At 25.9% G+C, this 20,510-nt stretch overlaps 1 protein-coding gene across 1 annotated transcript in view; it reads left to right on the top strand.

Moving 5' to 3' along the window:
* The first annotated feature begins 8,680 nt into the window (after window positions 1-8,680).
* The window catches only part of LOC117182986 (small conductance calcium-activated potassium channel protein-like), a 144,477-nt gene continuing 132,647 nt past the window's right edge, over window positions 8,681-20,510 (top strand). Inside the window, exons 1-2 of the mRNA XM_033376112.1 lie at window positions 8,681-8,820; window positions 8,875-8,986. Coding sequence (XP_033232003.1) covers window positions 8,681-8,820; window positions 8,875-8,986 — 252 coding nt within the window. The remainder of the gene's footprint in view (window positions 8,821-8,874; window positions 8,987-20,510) is intronic.

The raw sequence follows: 20,510 nt of genomic DNA on the forward strand, positions 1-20,510 counted from the left end.
CATAGTTCCCGAGTCATCAGCACAAAACTTGGACGATAATAATAATAACAAAAAAAAAAATAATAATGAATAATATACACAGACAGTTAGCCTTTTATTGCTATACCAAGTACTTAAAACTAATTAAAAGGTGAAATTATTCAAAAGGTGAACTCTGTATCAAAGACGACGTGCTACGAATCATAAATAAAGGAAAAATCTCAACAATAAAAGGGAAGCAATAAACAATGGAGACAACAATAAAATCTCAAAAGTTTGCATTCCTAAGCTTTGTTCTCCACCCTGTTCCCGCAAAGGATTTAAAATAAATTCTAAAACTTCGACTATAGAGAATTTAAAAAATAATATATCAATTTCTATATTTGAATAAGACTATGATTGAATTCATGAAGTAGGTAATTTTTGAAATTCAGTCTATGTAATACTGCTACACTGTTTGCCTATTATTGTTTGAACGAAAGCAATTTGATGAAACTCAAGATTTTTATCGAAGAAATATTTCGAGAGTCAAATTAGTGATTTAATTAAAAGCCATTAGGGAAAAATGAGAGTCATTAGTATTAAAACAAGAGGCTATCGAAAAATGCTTCATTAGGTAGTAAGAGGAATCCGAAGAGTTACAATAATTGCTACAATAAGTGCCATTCGTTAAACGACCACATTGATAGTTGGTCTTGAGTGCTGCGGCAAAATTTTTATCAAACATGACACGAACCCGACTTGGCGATAGACTTACCAAAGTGACGCCATTAGTGCTTAAATGTGTTGTGAAGTGTGGTGAAGTGTCTTGCTACGAAAAACGTACGAAGTTTTCTCTGAGTGGCAGCACTGCTCCGGATTCGACAAAATTCAATCGGTACTTTGGATACGTACCAATGATTCTTAGAAGGTACTTTCTTCAATTTGAACACTATTGTTTTTACTTTTTAATGCCTTTTATTATTACTTACAAGACTTTATTTACAAAATGAAACCTACACTTTAAAAAACACTCTTGGTCTGATTGTCTAAAATGACTACTTTAGTTTTGGTAATCTAAAATGGTGATCTAAAAGTTGGCCTCTCGATTTAGTACCCATACATCCGCGGCCAAGTTTAGTAATTAGTACTCTTTGGTTTAGTATAATGTTTAAAACTCTTTTAAATTTATTTGTTTCATTTTGAATTTATATTGAATTCCTTAGAATTCTTTTGAGTTTTTTTAATCCTTTTGAGTCATTTAAATTCTATGTATTCTTTATAATTCTCTTTAATGGATTGGAAAACTTTTAAAAGCTTTAAATTCACTTAAATTTATTTAAATTCCTTGACAGCTTCTAAATTCCTTTAAATTCTTCAAATTCATTAAATTCTTCTCAATTCGATGAATTTCTCTGTATTTCTTAAATTCCTTGCTTTATTTTGAAATTCTTGGAACTATTTGAATTAGTGAAATTAAGAAAATTTCACGAATTGAGGGAATCCCATGAATTTATAGAATTTAATGAAAAGAGAAAATTTAAGAAATTAGGAGAATTCAGGAAATTCACATATAACTTAAGGATTCAGAGAGTACAAAGAATTTGGAAAATTGAAAAAATGTAGGGAATTCAGAAAACCAGATTATTTAGAGAATTCTGGAAATTTAGAGAATTCTTATAATTTAGAGATTTCTTGGAGTTTAGAGAATTCTTAGAATTAAGAGAATTCTGGGAGTTTATCGAATTCTGGAAATTCAGAAAATTCTTAGAATTCAAAGAATTCAAAGAATCCTTAGAAATCAAAGAATTTTTAAAATATAAAGAATTCATGGAATTCAAAGAATTCTTAAAATTTAAAGAATTCTTTGAATTCGTAGAATAATTGTAATTCAGATAATGCTTAGAATTCAGAGAATTTTCGGAATATAGAAAATGCAGCAAATTCTCAGAATTCAGAGAACTTGAAAAATGTTATTGAACCACTAATTTCAGTAAATTCTCAGAATTCAGATAATTATTGAAATTCAAAGAATTCGTGGTATTCAGAAAATTTTTGTGATTTTATAGAGTGCTTTGATTTCTTGGAAACCCGATCATTCTTGGAATGCAGAGGATTCTTGTAATTTAGAGAATTCTTGAAATTCAGAGGTTTCTAGAAATTCAAAGAATGTGTAAAATACAGAAAATTCGGAAAATTCAAGAAATTCAGAGAATTTGTGGAATTCTGCGAATTCATGGTAATTACGTAATTCAAGGAATAGAGAGAATTCAATAAATTTCAGGAATTCATAAAATTCAAGGAATCCAGAGAATGCAAGGAATTTTATACATTCAGAGAGCTAAAGGTATCCAGAGACTTTAAAGGGCTCTGATAAATCAGAGAATTTAGAGACTTTAAAGAATTAGGAAAATTCTCTGAATTCATCGAATTTTCTTAATTTCTCGAATTCCCTAAATCCATAAGAAATTCAGATTTCCTTAAATATTCTAAATTCCTTCACTAATAAGAATTCGTTCCCAAATGAGAGTTCCTTTAATTATACGAATTCACTGTATTTCCTAAATTTTCTGAAGCAAAATAAGTTAGGGAATTCAATACCTTTAGAAGAATTTAAGATTAATAGAATTCATAGAATTCATAGCGTTAATAAAGTTAGCGAATTTCAGAAAATACGGCGAATTCAGAGAATTCTGGCGATTCGAAGAATTCAGAGGGTTCTGGTAACTCAAAAAATTCAGGTGTTTCTGGTGATTCAAAGAATTGATAGGATTCTACCCATCTAAAGAATTAAGGGAATTCTCCATATTCCTGTATTTATCTGAATTCTTTTAATCATCTAAATTTATATAATTCTTTGAATTCTCTAAATCTAGTTAATTCAGGGAATTATAAGGATAATCCATACAATTCGTAGAATCCAGAAAATACAGTCAATTCAGAGAATCCTGGTAATTCAAAGAATTCAGAGGACTCTACTAGTTCTAAGAATTTAAAAGTTATTATTAATTCAAGAAATTTAAAGAATTCTGTTAGTCCAAAGAATCCAGGGAATTATCTAGATTCCTTTAGTTATGTGAATATCTTTAATTATCTGAATTTATTGAATTCCCCAGATTCTATAAATCTAATTGATTTAGGAAATTCTAAATATAATTCAGATGATTCTGGGAATTCAGAGGTGTGAAAGAATTCAAGGAATTTAAACAAGTCATTAGAATTTGTCAGTATTATAATAATTCAAAAATTAGAAGGATTCAGAGGAATCCAGGGAATTCAGAGAGTTTAGAGAATTCATAGAATTATTGGAATTTAAGAAATTCAAATAATGCAGAGGATTCATAAAAACCAAACAATGAACAGAATAAAAAGAATTCAGAAAGTTTACAGCATTTTCCGGATTCTTCAAATTCTCTAGAATTTTTTAATTCCTTGAGTTTCTGGAGTTCATTTAATTATTTGGAATCATTGAAGGCTCTAAATTCTCTAAATCCAGATAATTTAAAAAAGTACATAAACTTAAAGATAATGCAATAAATTGATCGAATTTAAAATAATTTGAAGAATTCAGAAAATTTCGAGGAATTTAGATAATGCAGGGATTTTTGGGTAATGCCAAATCATCAAATAGAATAGATAGAATTCAATGATTTCAGAAGAATTCTAAGGATTTTAATGTTAATTTAGATGAATTCAAAGAAATTTAAGTGAATTGAAAATATTTCTAAATAATCAACTGAACCCCGTATTTCGAGCATGGTAGTGAAATGCTTAGAAAATCATGCAGTCCGCCATTTTATTCCTTTTACACTAGCATTATAGTTTTTTTAAATTTGTCGATATGAATTATTTGGCGGAAAAAACAAAGTTTCTACTAAATTTGCGATTGGCAGATGCTTTATATTTGGAAAATTGTATGAAAATTGTGAAAATATTTCAAGTGGGTGAAATTGCAATCTAAAAAAACTTTCGTATTTTTCAAACTCGATTTTAATAATTCGCAACTTCTTTGCTACAATTTCTGAGACCTAATTGTATAGTGAAAATTCACTATGAAAAATTATATCAAAGCAGAGATTTTTTTAAAGGGAATATTTTCAGTTTTTGCTTGCTAAATTCAAAATTGTTAAAAATCGAATCAAAAAAAATACGTCATAACTTAAAATAAATCGAACTGTTTCTGCAGAAGAATGCGTATTTTTTAGTTGATATTAAAAAAAAGTGAAAAAAACCAATCGGTTTTATTCTTCTGCTCTCTTTTTGGGTTTGCAAATTATAAAAAAATCCCATTGGTTCTAAAATTATAGAGAATTTTTTACCTGTAGAGTTTTTGCTTCTAAAAAATAACGAAAATATTTACATTAAAAAAAGTCTAATTTAGATTTTATGAAATTTGTAAAAAATATGATACTTCATTGATTAATTAAATTGCAAACTTTTTGAAAAAATTTAAATATGTATAATTTGACTTTTCTTTAAGTTAATCCAAAAAAACGTGTCATTATTTTCTTTTCCTGAAAACATTTTTTTCGTGATGTTCAAACGTACCAAAAGCGCAGAAAAATAAAGTCTTAATATTCCTAATTCACTAAAAAATATGTTCCACAAAAGCAAAAGAAAAATATTTTCATGTTACAAGCTTGCAAATTTATGGCTTCGTATATTATTGTTTTCCATATGTGGGGATCTGCCTTAATATAAAAGGCATGTTTTTTGCCAAATTTTAAACAATTCTAATTTGAGCAAATTTTTTCGCTGGATCTTTAGGTTTTTTTTATTACTGTTCACTATAAAAAATACACATGTAGAAATATGCTATCATTTTTGATTTTATACCATTTTTTTATTTTGCGAATAAAAAAATAGAGAAAAGAATAATGGCCCATTTCTACATTATTTTTTACCCTTTTTCGGATGTCAAACTACAAAATGGTTATCTCTCAGCTCAAACGATTTGATTTATTTTAGCATTTTAATAAAGAAATTTAATTCAAATTACATTTTTTTGTTTCTAACAAAGTTTGTGATTATTATTTTCCGTGGATTTTTGGAATGTATATTTCAAAATCTGTATTTCTAAAGATAGTAAGTTTCGAAGTGACAAAATAAAAAAGTTTTTCACTTTCAAGTTAAATTTTCATAGCATCACATTTAAAATAGTTTAATTTCGGTTATTTCTAATGTAAAATTGTCTGATATTAGACTTTTCTGATTTTATATTTCACAACTCTTCATGAGTGGAAATAAACAATAAATAATTTTTAGCGCTTTAAATTTTTTGATTATTTAATTTAAAGGCTTGCAGCTATATACTTCTAATTTTAATATCTTTTATTTTTTAAGAAACAAAAATTTTAAGTAATTTTCATTTGAGCATTTTCCAATTTTGTTAGATTTCGTTTCTACTGTTTTTAATTTTTTAAGGCTACTAATTTTTCTTTTTAATTTTGAAACTCATGTACTAAAACTAATTATAAATAGAAGGCTTATAAATTTTAATTGCACATTTTTAAACATTATGGCTCTTAAAGTTGAAATACTTTAAAAAGTCTGGTAGTATTATAAAACTTTTTCGAATAAGTTCTAATCCTAAAAAATAAACCAAAATCCGAATTAAAAAAAAAGAAACATTCAAATAATCAAGAGCGCATGGTAGCCAGATTAAATTTATTCTAATAGTGATTAATTTATATCTATATAATTATAAATAATACTATGGTATAATTATATACATCACGAAATATAATTACAATAAATATGGCAAATAAGTTTTGAGACTTAGATCTGCAGCAAAAAGTATTCTTAGTCCAGCAGAAAGTCTCAATTTGCTTTTGTCGTTGGATGGGCACCCAAATTAGGATCATTAGGAAAGAGTAGTATTAACTAAAACCTGACGAGTTTAATTAAATTCCAACCTAAAAGTCATTTTATTTTCTACTGAATTGCTAATAGAGTTTGATTTTTAAAGCATCCATGTTTTTTCAGTTTTTCAACACTTTCAATAGTTTCAATAGCTTTTCAACTGCTTGCCACGAATATATGTAATACTTTTGACTACATTCTCTCCAAAATTCCTTATTTTTTGTCATTTCAGAACATTGTAATAATTTTTATCCCCTTATTCTGAAGAATTCTTATTTTTTCTCGTTTTCAAGAAACAGGTTTTTTCTCGTTTTTTTCGCTTAGATTTTAAATTAATTAATAAAGTCTAATAAGAACATTCAAGTATTCTTGGATAAAGGCAAATTTTTTATTTAGACATACTAATGATATTTTTGGTTCATTATTTATCTTAAAGATACATTTATTTGTTTCAATATTGAACTATTTTGTTGAAAATTAATTTTTCTAACTGAAAGTTAATAATAATTCATCGATTTTAAATAAAATTAATTTTTTGGGTAAAAATTAATCCTTCTTGGTTAGCAATGGAACTGCTTGATTAAAAATGAATCCGTTTTGGCTAAAGATTAAACTTTTTAGTTAAAAACTAATTTTTTTGGGAAATATCCAACTGTTTGTTATTGGAAATTAAAATATTTTTTCAATTCAAATATTAAACATTACTTGTTTTTTTTAAAGAATTATTATTATTATTGAAAAATTATCTGCTTAGTGTAAAGTTACGCTTTTTTCAACAATTTTGCGGTTGGAGATTCATAATTTCAGTTGAAAACTCAACTATATTGTAAAAACGTGGTCTTTTTAGCTACAAGAAATTTAACAATTTGCTAGAAAATTAAATTATTTGGTTAAAAATTAACTTTTTGTGAAAAGTTCATACTTTTGGTTAAAAATTTAAATACATTGGTTGAAATTAAACTATTCAGTAGAAAGTGGACTCTTTGTTTGAAAATTAAACCATACAGTCAAAAATTCGTCTTTTCTAGCAGAAAGTTATTCTTTTTCTTTTCGAATTTATTCATTTGGTTAAGAATTTAACTATTTTATTAAATACATGTGTTTTTTCTTGTTCAATTTCAAAGGTTTTGTAATTTTCTTTTAAATGATTCTTTCTACTGAAAACTTAGCTATTTCATTTTTTGTTTTTAAGCTCATTTTTTTATTGAAATTTCATCTTTTAGTAGAAAATGATTCTTTTTGGTAAAAAAGTGAATTTTTTAGGGTAGCAAAGTTATCTATCTTGGTTGAAAATTAATTTCATTTGGCTAAATATTAACTTTTTTGTCAAAAATGCAACGTCTTGTGTTAAAAATTTAACTTTTCTTTAAAAATTTGTCTTTTTAGGATGAAAAACAAACAATTTAGTAGAAAATTAAACCATTTAGTTAAAAATTTACATTTTTTTTTAAATTTATATTGTATCGTCTTTTTGAGTAAACTTTATACATTCAGCCATTTTTTATATGATTTTTTTCAACTAAGAACTTAATTATTTCATTTTTTATAATAAACTTATCTTTTTTATGAAAATTTCGTCCATGGGTAGAAAATTATTGTTTTTTGTTGAAAAATGTGTCGTTGTAGGTTATAAATTCAGCTATTTTCTGAAAAATCTTTATACGTTGAAAATTGGTCTCTCTTCACTGAGCATAAATTTTCTTGTCGAAAATTCAACGTCTTGGGTTGAAAATTGAACTTCTTTTAAAAAAATTCGTTTTTTTTGGTTCAAAAATTCAATAATTTGGTTGAAAATTTTATGAAACACTTAATGCCCCCCCCCTTAAAGTGTCACATAATATCTCGAAATATACCTTCGAAGTACAAACACTGCTTCTGCCACTAAGCAAATATATAAACATCTACTAGATACTCGAACTGGAAACTGCTTAAAGTTTCGCGTTTCCTCCTCTATTGCTTTACGCAATGTTACTCGACAATATTTTTAAACTATTTCATATCACTTTTGAGGCTCTTGCTCAGAATGAATGCGAATCCGGGGTCAGGGTGATCTAATCAAGTTAAGGTCATTCCAAGGTCAAATTAGGAACAGACAATTTGAGTATAAAAGCCACGATTTTTATGTTTTTAGGGTTCACTAAATCTAAATGGGGGGTCTGTTCGACCGTATAAGTTTAGGATCAAGGTCTTTCTAAGGTCAAATTCAGAGAAAAGCATTCGAGTGGAGAAAATCACACTTCTTATTATTGTTGGGGTCACTAAATCTAAATCGGGGGTCTGTTCAACCTCATAAGAGAGGATCCATATCATTTGAAGGTCAAATTCAAGGGGAAAGAAAGGTTTAGGCGAAGAAAACTATTGTTCTTACACATTTTTCGAGTCACTGAATCTGGATCAAATTAGAAGGTTAGAATTAAGGTAATTCCAATGTCAAATGGAGGGAAAACGTGTAAGCCGCGGAAAGCACGATTCTTTTATGTTTTTGAACTAACTGAATCTGAATCCGCGGCCTGTTTTACCCCATCAGTTTAGAGTGAAGGTCATTTCAAAGTCAAAGTTTGGAAAAACGTTTTACCCAGGAAAACCATGATTCTTATCCTTTTTAGGGTATGCTGAATCTAAATCTGGGGTCTTTTTTTTAGACCCCACCAGCAGGGAGATCCCAAGGTTAAATTAAAGACAACGCTTTAAGGGGAGAAAACCAGGATTTTTATACACTTTTTTAGTCACAAAATCTCAATCTGGGATCTTTCTTACTCCATAAGGTCAAGATCAAGGTCATTCGTAGGTCAACTTTTGTTTATCAAAATGACCTCTGAAAATCAGCGCAAGATAAAATCACGCTTTGGGTCTTCTCGGGATGTTACCTTGTCAGGATAAGGGGATAATGAACTATGTGAATGTTTTCGAGGATATAGTGAAAGACCATCTGGCGACCTTAGATGTAACCTTGAAGATCATTGTACTCCCTGTGGAGCAGTACCTTTTCACAGGATCAGAGTATCCCTACAACATTTAGGCGTTTCGCTTGGATACTTAAGTTGGGTTTATCAGTGATTCTCCAGTACCTTCATCAGACCCCTGTCACAGAGATGCGTCGGTAGCGCGTGAATATAGCTATCTCATGTCTTGGATCTCCAATACCCCTCGGAGTAATAATGCGAAGGTAAACCATGCTCGATAAAAATTTGTAATTCATAGATTTTTTAATGAGGATTATTTTTGATTTTAGATAAATTAATTTTAGAAAGTGATTCAACCTTCTGAGCTGTAAATGTCACTTTGATTTACAGGTTAAACTATATGCGAACGTAAAATATCCCTGTCTTTCAGAATCCGCCTTTAAAAATGCGTTTCCATTGTATGAACAAAATTTGACCTTCAAATGAGCTTGATCCTGACCTGATAGAGTCAAACATACCGCGGATTCTGATCCAGCGACCCCAAAAACTTACAATAATCGTGGTTTTTTTCGCCTAAACGCAGGAAAAATCTGAGTAATTTGAAAAGATATTTTAAAAGTTTAGATGCTTTTAAAGATACAAAACTGATTTTAAATTTGAAAATATTCCATAAATTATCAAACAAAATGTACATTTTTAAGATTCCGCAAAAATGTAGGAAATTTGTAGGAGTTTTGAAAGTTTTAAAGAGAATAAAAAATGTCTTAATATTCATGGAAATTTTTCAAGTAATTAGTATTTTCACGAAGAAGGAATTCGATGTAAAAATTTAAAAGGATTTCACTTGATTTTCTAAAATTTCAAAAATAGTGTAAAAGAATCTCAGAAAAAATGTTCAATTTTGTAAGATTGCAGGATTAAAAAAAAAATCCTGTAAGTTTAAAGTATATTTAGAAGATATAAAAAGATTAAATCATCTGAAGAGATATTTAAAACGTTTGACGCCCATCTATAATTTTTTGAAAATATTAGAAAAATTTCGAAGATATTTAGAATGTTAAGAAGTTTTAAAAAGATATGAAAATAATTTAAGGCTTCTAAGGCTTTTAATTTTTTTTTTTAATTCAGAGTTATGAAGATTTCAGAAGATGCAAGCCTTTTAAGAATTTGAAAAGGTTTTAATAAAATAAAAAAGTTTTCTTTAATTTGCTAAAAGATGGCTTATTCAATGTTCAAAAAAGAGCTTACAAGATATAAGAGCAAAGAATTCAATTTTAGATATCGAAAAAAGACTATTTCAAAAAATAACATTGAAGAGAAATCTGAAAAAATGTCATTATATTTCAAATGATTTCCTAATATTTAAAAAAAAAAATTAGAATGCTGAAAAGCAAAATATTGTTTATTTTGCAATATTACCCTTATTTTTAAACTTTGTTTCAATTTTAGAGATACTCAGATATTTAAAAAAAACAAAAATAATTATAATCTTGAGGCTTAAATTTTTTTTAAGATTTCAAGAGAAAAGTTTTTTCAAGAATTTCAGAATAATTATATTTATTGGAATGATAAAAAGACAGATGGCACGTATTATTTTCCTTATTCTCAGACCTTTAAATATAAGCGTCTAAGACTTGGAAAAATTTAATATTTTTAAACAATTTTTATTTTATATTAAAAAATATTTTCCTCTTAAAATCTAAAACCTAGAAAAACAGGTGTAACGCGTGAAAATTAAACTAGTCTCGCAAAATGAGATCAATCTAGAACCCCCTTTGCATACATTCAAGCCTTAATTAAAATAAAATTATCTTCGGTAGAATTTGTAATTTGCTTATCTAAAATCCTCATTTCAGGTCATCCTTTCAAATCCCTCTATATTCTATATTCTAGGTTTTGCTCGATTTTACCACGGATCACAGAATACTCTTATTACAAGTTCAACCGAGTTGAGTCAAGGGAATAAAGTTTCCTCGAGTTCTCCAACCAAACGTTTTTGTCTGTATGAAGCAGACCTAGAATCATACTCGAGTTCCTTGGACTTTCAGAATATGAGCAAGTTTCTAATGAGATTTCAAATTGCAAAATTTCACGGATCTTTTTGAAACAAGGGGAAAAAATTCCTAAAAATTGGGTTCAGAGGAATTGGATTACTCTATGTTTTCTTGGATTACTCTGGATTAACTTATTTGCAGAATTACTCTAGATTACCGAAAATTACTCGGAATTGCATAGGATTACTCTGAATTACATAAAATTACGTTTTATTACTTCGCCTAAACTATAGGTAAGCCGAGAACCGAGGCAAGGTAGAGAACCGAGAAGCCCCAATGGTGTAATTGGTAAATGCTTCATTCTTGTATAGTGGCGTTCCAGGTTCAAATCCAGTCCGAGGCATATTTTTTCTCAGATAAATGTTTGACGAAAAATCGAATAGCTGATTTTGATAATAATACAAAATAAATTTGCGTCCAAAAAACAGGAATTCTCAAAAAAAGTAGTTAAATTTTCAGCTAAAGAGATTTGTATATTATGCTATGAATCTTCATGAATAAATATTAGGAAACCAAACTATTAAATTTTCTACAAAGAAGAATAAATTTTAACCGTAAGAGATGAATTCTCAACGAAAAATGTAATATTTGATATTTGAAATAAGAAATATTTTAATTTCGAAACAAAAATAGTGCAAGTAAACCAAAATATAATAATTTTTAACAAGACAGTTTCAAAACAAAAGAAACCAAACCGTTGAATTTTAAACCAAAATAATGAACTTTCAAACAAGGCCATTAATTTTCTAACATGAAAGATAATTTTTTCGACAAATTTTCGGAATCTTAAAATACAAAAAAATTATTTTTAACTTAAAATGTAATAGTTAAATTTTCAGTTAAAAAATTAATATTCAATGCATTTTTTTAAGAGTTGCATTTTTCAACGAAATTGTAAAGTTTTAAACCAAAAAAGATAAAGTTAACTTTTAACCAAAAATAAAAATTTTAATACAAAATATAAACTTTTAAAATAGGAAAGGGAGATTTTCATCAAAAATTAAATCGTTTAATTTTTAGATAAAAAAATAATTTTCAGCAAAAAAAGAGATTTTTTAAGAAAAAAGTTCAGTTTTCCGCCAAACCATTTTAAACTAAAATCAAGAATGTTTAACCAGAAAACTTAATTTTCATCAAAGTAGCTCAATTTCCAACCAATGAGTTGAATTTTCAAATAAAGAACTAATTTTTACAAAGAAAAATTAATCTTCAAATATATAGCTAAATTGACTAGCAAAATGGTGGAATATTCAACATAAAAAGATGATCTTTTAACAAAACATTTGAATTTTCAACAAAATTAACTTTCTAATAAAATCCAAGGATTTCCTATTAATTAGATTCATTCTTACCAAATACCTGAATGTTCAACTAAAATCATCAATTTTTGAATGAAAAATAAATTTTGAACTGAAAGAGGCAAACTTTCTACCATTAAATGAATTTTAAATTAAAGAAGATATGTTTTTACCAATAATCGGATAGTTCAATTTTCTGTCAAAAAAATTATTTTTTAACAAAGAATATTTAGAATATTTTCAAAATCCCCAAAAGTTTGAGCATTTTCAAGATTTTGAGCATTTCAGAAAGTTCCAGAATTATCAAAGCTTTAGAATTTTTTTAAGTTTTCAGGCTGCATTCATTTTAAAAGTATTTATCTTTTTTTAACTCCCTTGGAGTTTTCTTTTCATTAAAAACTAACAAAATAGCGGCGATTTCTGTCAAAATATTCAAAGATAATTTACTCTAAAACCCCAGCTTTCTTGTTACTTGATTTTTTGGATTTTTTGTTGTAATGATCTAATAAAAAACCAAAAAATGTTATAAACACGTAATTTTTTAAATTATGTTTTCTATCATTTTCAACAACTTTAATTTTTTAAAAGTTATATTTAAAGAAATTGGGATGGAAAGAATATTGTTAGGGGATAAAACTTCTCCTAATATTATTCTTCATAATATTATACGTAAATACACTATTTGGAAATTTGTAGAAAATAAAATTGTTTTCTTTTTCAATATTAATCCTTTTCGTTACAAATTTCATGATAAGTTTAATGATATTCATAATTATATAAATAATTTAATAAATTTTTAATAAATTTTTTTTCCGGATTTTCTTTTAATTGGGAATTTCGAGATGATTTCATCAAAATTTATATTTAGTTGATAAATTTTATGATTCCTTTAGACAAAATTTGTAGGAATATTTATTTTTTAAGCAATTGCGTGAAAAAATTATTTGTTAATTGTCAGTCCTTTTAGTTTTAGTCTTTAATTGTTTTCATTATTTTTATCAGGTTAAAACTTCACGATCGAGTAAACTTATCTCTCACTTTTTAATTGAAAAGTCACTAGTCATTTTTCTAAATAAAAATTTCGCTTTAGTCACTTTTTGAAAAATAATTTAAAAACTGGTTTATCCGTCGATTTAAATAATTTGAAGAAACTTACAAAAATTTGAATAATGTTTTAAAGAATTTCTTAGAATTTTGGAACTCATGGAATAATTTTATAGGACTTATGCAATGCGTATCGACCTTTCAAAATATTAAAAGTAATTTTTAATTGATTTAAATAATTTCGAGATACTTCAGAGTAAGCGAAATAATTTCTGGTATTCTATAAAATTCCGAGACATTTTTAATTAAAAAATACAAATCTCTAAGGATTTTAAAGGATTTAAATCATTTTTCGTGCTGTTCTATAAAATTTCACAGAATTTCAGGAAATATGGAACAATTTTTACAGGACCTATAGAGTTATATTATATTTTGAAAAATTCCCAGGAATGTTATAAGATTTCCCAGCATTCTAATGAATTTAAGGAATTTTAAAAGCTCTTCATATTGACAAATATTTTTTCGATTTTTGTTTTAAATTCATTTACACTCGTTAAAAAATTGATCTTCTTGGTTAAAAATTCATTTTTGTAGGTTCAATATTTAGCTATTTGGGAAAAAGTTGAATTCTTATATTGAGAGTTCGATTATTTTGTTGAAAATTCAACTAATTTGTTCAGCTCATTCTTTTTGACAACCCAAGGAAATTTCATTTTGCAGTGAAATACTAAATTAGTTCTAACTCTCTGAGGGAGTGGAATATTAAATTTTGAGTGAAATCTGTCCTAGGGGAAATATGAAATAACCTAGGAGGGAATTGATTTCTTCTTTTTTAAGTAAAAGTCGATTTGAAACTAAAACTCTTCATCAAAATGTAATTGGAGTTAAATGTGTAGACAAATGTAAAATAAATTAACAAGTAATCGGTTTCGATTTTTTAAATAAAAGTCTTTTTGAAATGAAAGCTCTATATAAGGAAATAATAAAATTAAACTGGGTAGCTAGTTGTTGCTTTTAAATCATTTAAATTTGCAAGAAAATATTTCATTAACAAGTAATCACTAATTGAATAGAATTTCGAACTAAACCTCATCTTGATAAAGTAATGGACTGCAACTGGGTAGCTATTCGATGACTTAAAGGAATTTAAGTTTGCAATTTTGAAATAACCTTAAATGTAATAGGTTTTGCCTTTTTTTAGGTAAAAGTCGTTTTAAAATTGTAGTGCGTCATAAAAAATGCAATAAAACGAAATTGGGTACCTATTTGGTGCTTTGAAATGATTCGAATTTGCACTCAAGAGGGAATCGGTTTTGAATACTCCTTTTAAGTAAAAGTCTAATTGAAACTGAAGCTCCTCATAAGAAAGTAATGAGCTGAAACTGGGTAGCAATTTGATGCTTTTAAATTATTTCAATTTTCGCGCAAATATTTGATTATCAGGTAATCACTAATGGAATAGAATTTAGAACTGGGTGTGAAATTTGCCCTCGGGGAAATGTGAAATAACCGAAAAGTAAATCGGTTTCAAATCTTTTAAACGAAAGTCGATTTAAAACTGAATGTCATACGAATGTAAAAAACTGAAACTGGGTAGCTATATTATGAATTAAAATAATGTAAATTTTTACCCTAAAATTTTCTTAATTATTAACCCCTAGTGTATTTTAATTTCGAACACAGAGTGAATTTTTCTTGTGTCAAGTATGAAATAATCTAAAATGGAATAGGTTTCGTCTTTTTTAAGTTAAAATTTCTTTAAAACTAAAGCTTGTCATAAAATTGTAATAAACTGAAACTGGGTACGTATGTGGTGCCCTGTAATGATTCGATTTTACATTCAAGAGTTAATCGGTTTCATATATTTTCTTTAAGCAAAAGTTGATTTCAAGCTGAAGTTCATTATAAGAAAGTAATAAACTGAAACTGGGTAGCTTTTTTATGGCTTTAAATTATTTAAATGTGTACCCAAATATTTTATTAACAAGTAATCACTAATAGAGTAGAATTTCTAACTGGGATATTTGAAACTGAAGCTCATCATAACAAATTAATATACTGAAACAGGGTAGCTATGTCATACCTTAAAGTAATTTAATGTAATTCGCATTTAAATATCTAATTAATTATCAGCCTCTCATTAAGTGGAATTTCAAACTCGGATATTAAATTTTCCTAGGGCAAATCCGAAATAAACTAAGAGGGAATTGCTGACGACTCTTATAAGTATAAATCGATTTGAAACTGAAGCTCGCCGTAAGAATGTAATAAACTGAAACTCGGTAGATCACGTGCAATACCGCACAAGTTTTATTGACCTAAATCCCGAATCTGCGACAATTATCGTATATACCACAAATCGCAAAGAAAGAGGCTCTGAAACAAGAAAACCAAAAATGCAATTCTCCTACGTAGTTGGCATTATTAAAGCCGGATTAAGTTCCGACGAATGATCCGGTGGGCATATGAACAAAACCTCACGAACGACATTAAGTTCCAGCAATCCTAAAATTTTCAAGCCCTTTAGGGTAGTAAAACTTTCTGAACGCCACCAATAAACTTTTCGGGGAAGGAAAAAGGCTCGTAAATCCCTTAATAGCCCGTGAAAAATACTATCAGGTCGGCTTTGCACTAAGAAACGTAGAGAACTTTTATTTTATTGGTTCGCAGAATTTTATTTTTGCTACAATAACACGAGCAGAATCTTACAAATGGATCGTTTTAAATTTAATATTAAAAATTCGTAGGATGCGAAATGAGTTTCAAAATTATAACAATTTCAAGTCTAAAATTCTAAAGATAAAGATAAAAAAATTTTAATAAAATTTTCAATTCTGTAATAAAAATTAAACAGTTTGCATTTTAAAGTAGGGAAGCCCAACTTTAAATTGAAAACATTTTTTATTTCATTTCCAAAAGGGTAAAAAAATGACTAAGCAAGAACTCTACTTTTCTTATTAAAGGGTTTTCTGATTCAATTTTTTTTATTTTGCATAAAATTATTGTCCTTCCATGTGTTCACACTTATTTTCAGTTTGTTTCTTAGATTCTACTTTTTAATTAATAATTTTCGTTTTGATAATAAATAAAATAATTATAATTTTTTTATAGAATGTTGTAAACAAAAGGCTTCGAATTAAAATTACTTTTACTTAAACAAGAGTTTATTAGAAAAATAAATAATACTAACAAATTATCACTATTAAAATATCATCTAAAAATAAGAAATAGTTATAAATTTATTCTTTTCTTCGAGCAGTAAGTTTTTCTTTGCAAATTGGTTCGTAAACTCTGAGTAACGAACCAATCGCTCTAGATTTGTAGATATCAATAAAGAAGAGAATTTTGCACTTAAAGTTCGATAATGGTCCCAGATGTTATCATTTATTTAAAGCTTCATATCCCAGTTTCACCAAGGGCGATTAACTTGAAATTTACTATTATCCAAAAAAGATATCAAATATTGAAGAAAAAAAGATTTTTGATTATTTAAAAATGATTATCCCATTATATAAAGATATAATAAATAAATTAGTGTTTATTGAAATAAACTGTTATTTTTTCAAAGTATTATTAAAAAAGTATTACTCTTTCATACAGATTTACAGTTTAAAACACTGAAAATTTCTATTGTGAATTTTAAAAATTAAGCTATTCAAAAAAGGACACTTAAAATTACGAACCTTAAAATACAAATCTTAAAAATGAAATAATGAGAAATTCTGATTATATTTCCAAATTTTAAGAATTTTGAATTAAAATAAATTACTTGATTAATTTTTTTCGTTGGAAAATCTTTAATTAAAAACTATGCAACTCTTAGTTGTACTATTTAAAATTCTGTATTTTTTTAACAAATTTAAATTTCAGATCTCCAGAATTGTTTATTTTTAAATATCGAATAATTAAGATTAAATATTTTTCTGTTTTTAATTTTAAAAATTGAAATATTCTAAAGAAATGTATTCGAAATTGCATATTTTCTATCATAATAATTAAATATTGAAACTTTCTCAATTCCAAATATTCATAATTGTAGAATTTTTCATTTTAAATCTTCAGAATTAAACTATATTTTCATTTTGAAAATCCTTTCAAAACTACCATATTTTAAAATAGATTAATATTCTGAAGTAATGAATTTTCAGTAAAAAATCTGAAAAATTAAACAACTTTAAATTACAAATAAGTAAAAATGAACAATTCAAATTGTAATTTTTTTTAAATTAGACTATTTCAAAAAACATTCAAAATTACTTACCTTTAAAATATTAATAGTGAAAATGGGATAATTTGTATTCTGCATTTTATAGAATATTTTATTTTGACAATTAATATTTTAATAAATCGTTAAAAATTGCATAATTTTCGATAAATAAAATTAAATATTGAAGAGTCTGCATTTAAAAATAATTAAAATTAAAATAATTTGCATTGTAAGACCTCAAAATTAAGCTTTACATTTTTTTAAAACTTTAAAAATTGCATCATTTTTAATCATAAGCATTTTGAAGTAATGAATCTTCAACTGTAAATATTATAAATTACAATAAATAAAAATAAGGTAACTTTGAACATTTAAATAAAAAATTTCTTAAATTTCGAAGACCTTAAATTGAAAACTTGACTTGTAAAATTCAAAATCGTGCACTGTAAGTTTTTAAAATCAAAGAGTATTTAATTTTAGCAATTGCAAATGAATGATTATGCTATTTTTAAGTTTTGCAATAAGTGATTCTGTAATTTTTATGAATTACATTAGAAATGTTATAAATTTGGAAAATGTATAATTGACAACTTAGATTTTAGAGAAATTGTATTCATGCATCTTTAAAATTGATGAGTTTTTAGTACTATCTATTTGAAATTATAAAAATTAAGATTTTAAAATCTATAAGTTAAAAAGTTTTCAAATTTTCAATTTTAAAGCTAAAAATGATGCAATTTCGGTGTTTTACAATGACAAAAGCTGTAATTTTATCAACTTTGATAATTTACATCCAAACTCTCTTTAATATAGAAAATTTATAATTAATGAATTAACTTTTTATCTTCAGAATCATAAAATTTAGGAATTTTGATTTATTTATCTTTAAAATTTAAGAGTTTTCGATCGTTACATCACAAATCGAAGTATTCTAAATTTCAGATCGTAAAAATTGAATCATTTTAAATTGTAAATATTAAAAATTAAACTATTAAAAAATGTTTAAAACTGCACACTTTATTATAAAAATCTTGTAAATTAAATGATTCGAAGTTACATATTTAGGAATAACTAAAAAATTTATAATCTGTCATCTTCAAAAAAGCAAAATTTTGATTCATAATTCAAAAAGTTCAAATTCGAAACTTCTTCCCTGTAGAAGATCTTAGAATAAAAACTAAACTTCTGGCCTTCAAAGTCATCCGAATAAAAGAATTGTAAGTACACAGCTTTAAAATGTTATAGTTGTCAATTGAAACTGTTTAAAATTGATGAAAGTTGAATTTTAAATATTAAAAGTTAAAGATTTTTCCATTTTGAAAATCCACATTCAAAAATTATGCAAATTTGATTTTTTAAATTAAAAAATCTGTAAATTTAATAAATTATGTTTGAAATTTCAACCGTATATAGTCTTATAACAAAAACAGTAGAAATTAAAATTGCAAAGCTTTAATAAAAATTTGTTTAAATTTTGTACGTTTATAAATAAGAATGGTTACATTTTTAAGTATTGGTATTAAAAATTACGTATTTATAAAAGTTTAAAATTGAAATTTTTTGAATTCGGCGAATTAGGATTGAAAACCTAAATCTTGATCTGTAAAATCAATCAAAATTTAAGAATTTTTATATAAATCTTTTTGAAATTGAAAACATTTTTTATTTTTTAAATTTATTAATACATTTTTTTCAAATCTTTCAAGTTTTATAATTAAAAAAGCGATAATTCAGATTATTATGGTTACTTTCACTTTGAAAGGTTTAGAATTGGAAATCACCTAAATTTAAGAATTTGTATTTATAATTTTTTAAATTAAAGAATTGTGAATTGTAAATCTTCAAAATTGAAAACTAGTTGAAACAAAGGTTCAAAATAATATTATTATACATTAGAAACCTTAAAAATTAAAAGACCTTTAAACGCAAATCTCGAAGATAGACCTGCTGAAAAAAGATTTTTAACATTTTATGATCCGAAATTATAAAAATTCAAGACTGAACAATTTCACTAATTTTCGATTATAGTCATTTTAAAAATGAATCAGTCTGAAAAATGGGGTTGAAATTTAAAAAATGTATAAAAACTTATGCAGCTATTTTACTACTTATTTTATTTGATCACTTTTGCAAAATGAAAAAATGTTCCCATTAAAAGTATCCCAAACATAGATAATCACCCCTATGTTGCTTAATAAAATACTAAAATCCTGAAATAATATTTTTAAAACGAGAAATAATTTTCAAGATAAGATATTAATTTGTAAAAGAATTCAGAGATGTAAAGTTTCCAAAAATTCTTCTATTTCTCTAAGATAAGACTCAGTGGTACTAGCTTGTCAAGAAATTATAATTAAAAATTCTGTAATTTTGAGTCTTCAGATTCGAAATTTATTCAATTTAGAACATTTAGATTAAAAAATCGACTTTTGATCTTTAAAAGACTCGAAGATTGAAAATTCTTATTGTCAAATTTTACATAAAAATATTCTGAAATTTTGGTAATTCAAAATCGAAATTTTGTTATTAAGGAATATTTATAGTTAAAGACTTGAAATTTTATTATCAAAATCATAAAAATTGTTCTGATTGGGGAATTTGTATTCACACATCTTTGAAATTGTTTTCAATTGCAGCTCTTCAAAATTATAGAATTTTTTATTTTAAATATTCAAGTTTAAGATTTTTTAATTTTATAATTAACAAATAAAACTGATGCACGTTTTAAGTATAAAAATTAAACATTCTGTCATTTTTATAATTTACATTTAAACTTTAATCAATTTTTAAGATCTAGAATTAAAGATTTGACTTTTAATCTTCAAGATTATAAAATTTAAGACTTTTTGTTTATATATGTCAAAAATTAAATTTTTCAAAATGTTTTCTCTCTGGAATTAAAGAATTCTGAATTGAAAACCGTTGAAACGATGTCAGCTTCATGTAGCCTTTCTAACATTTTTTAAAATGTATGATTGTTATTTATATTTTATAGACAATCTAATGAAACTATTTATTCTTTGTTTTTATAATTAGGAGCTTTATATAAAAAACGTTTAATAGACAGAAATATTTGGATATGAAAAACCTATGTGACGTGAACGAAAAAACCAACCTTAGGATTCAGCAATACGTATTTTTTTCATTCGTTAAAGAAAATCTTTATTACTGAGAATCAATTAAA

The sequence above is a fragment of the Belonocnema kinseyi genome, chromosome 2 (assembly GCF_010883055.1).
Source record: "Belonocnema kinseyi isolate 2016_QV_RU_SX_M_011 chromosome 2, B_treatae_v1, whole genome shotgun sequence".
In the NCBI taxonomy this organism is placed as follows: domain Eukaryota; kingdom Metazoa; phylum Arthropoda; class Insecta; order Hymenoptera; family Cynipidae; genus Belonocnema; species Belonocnema kinseyi.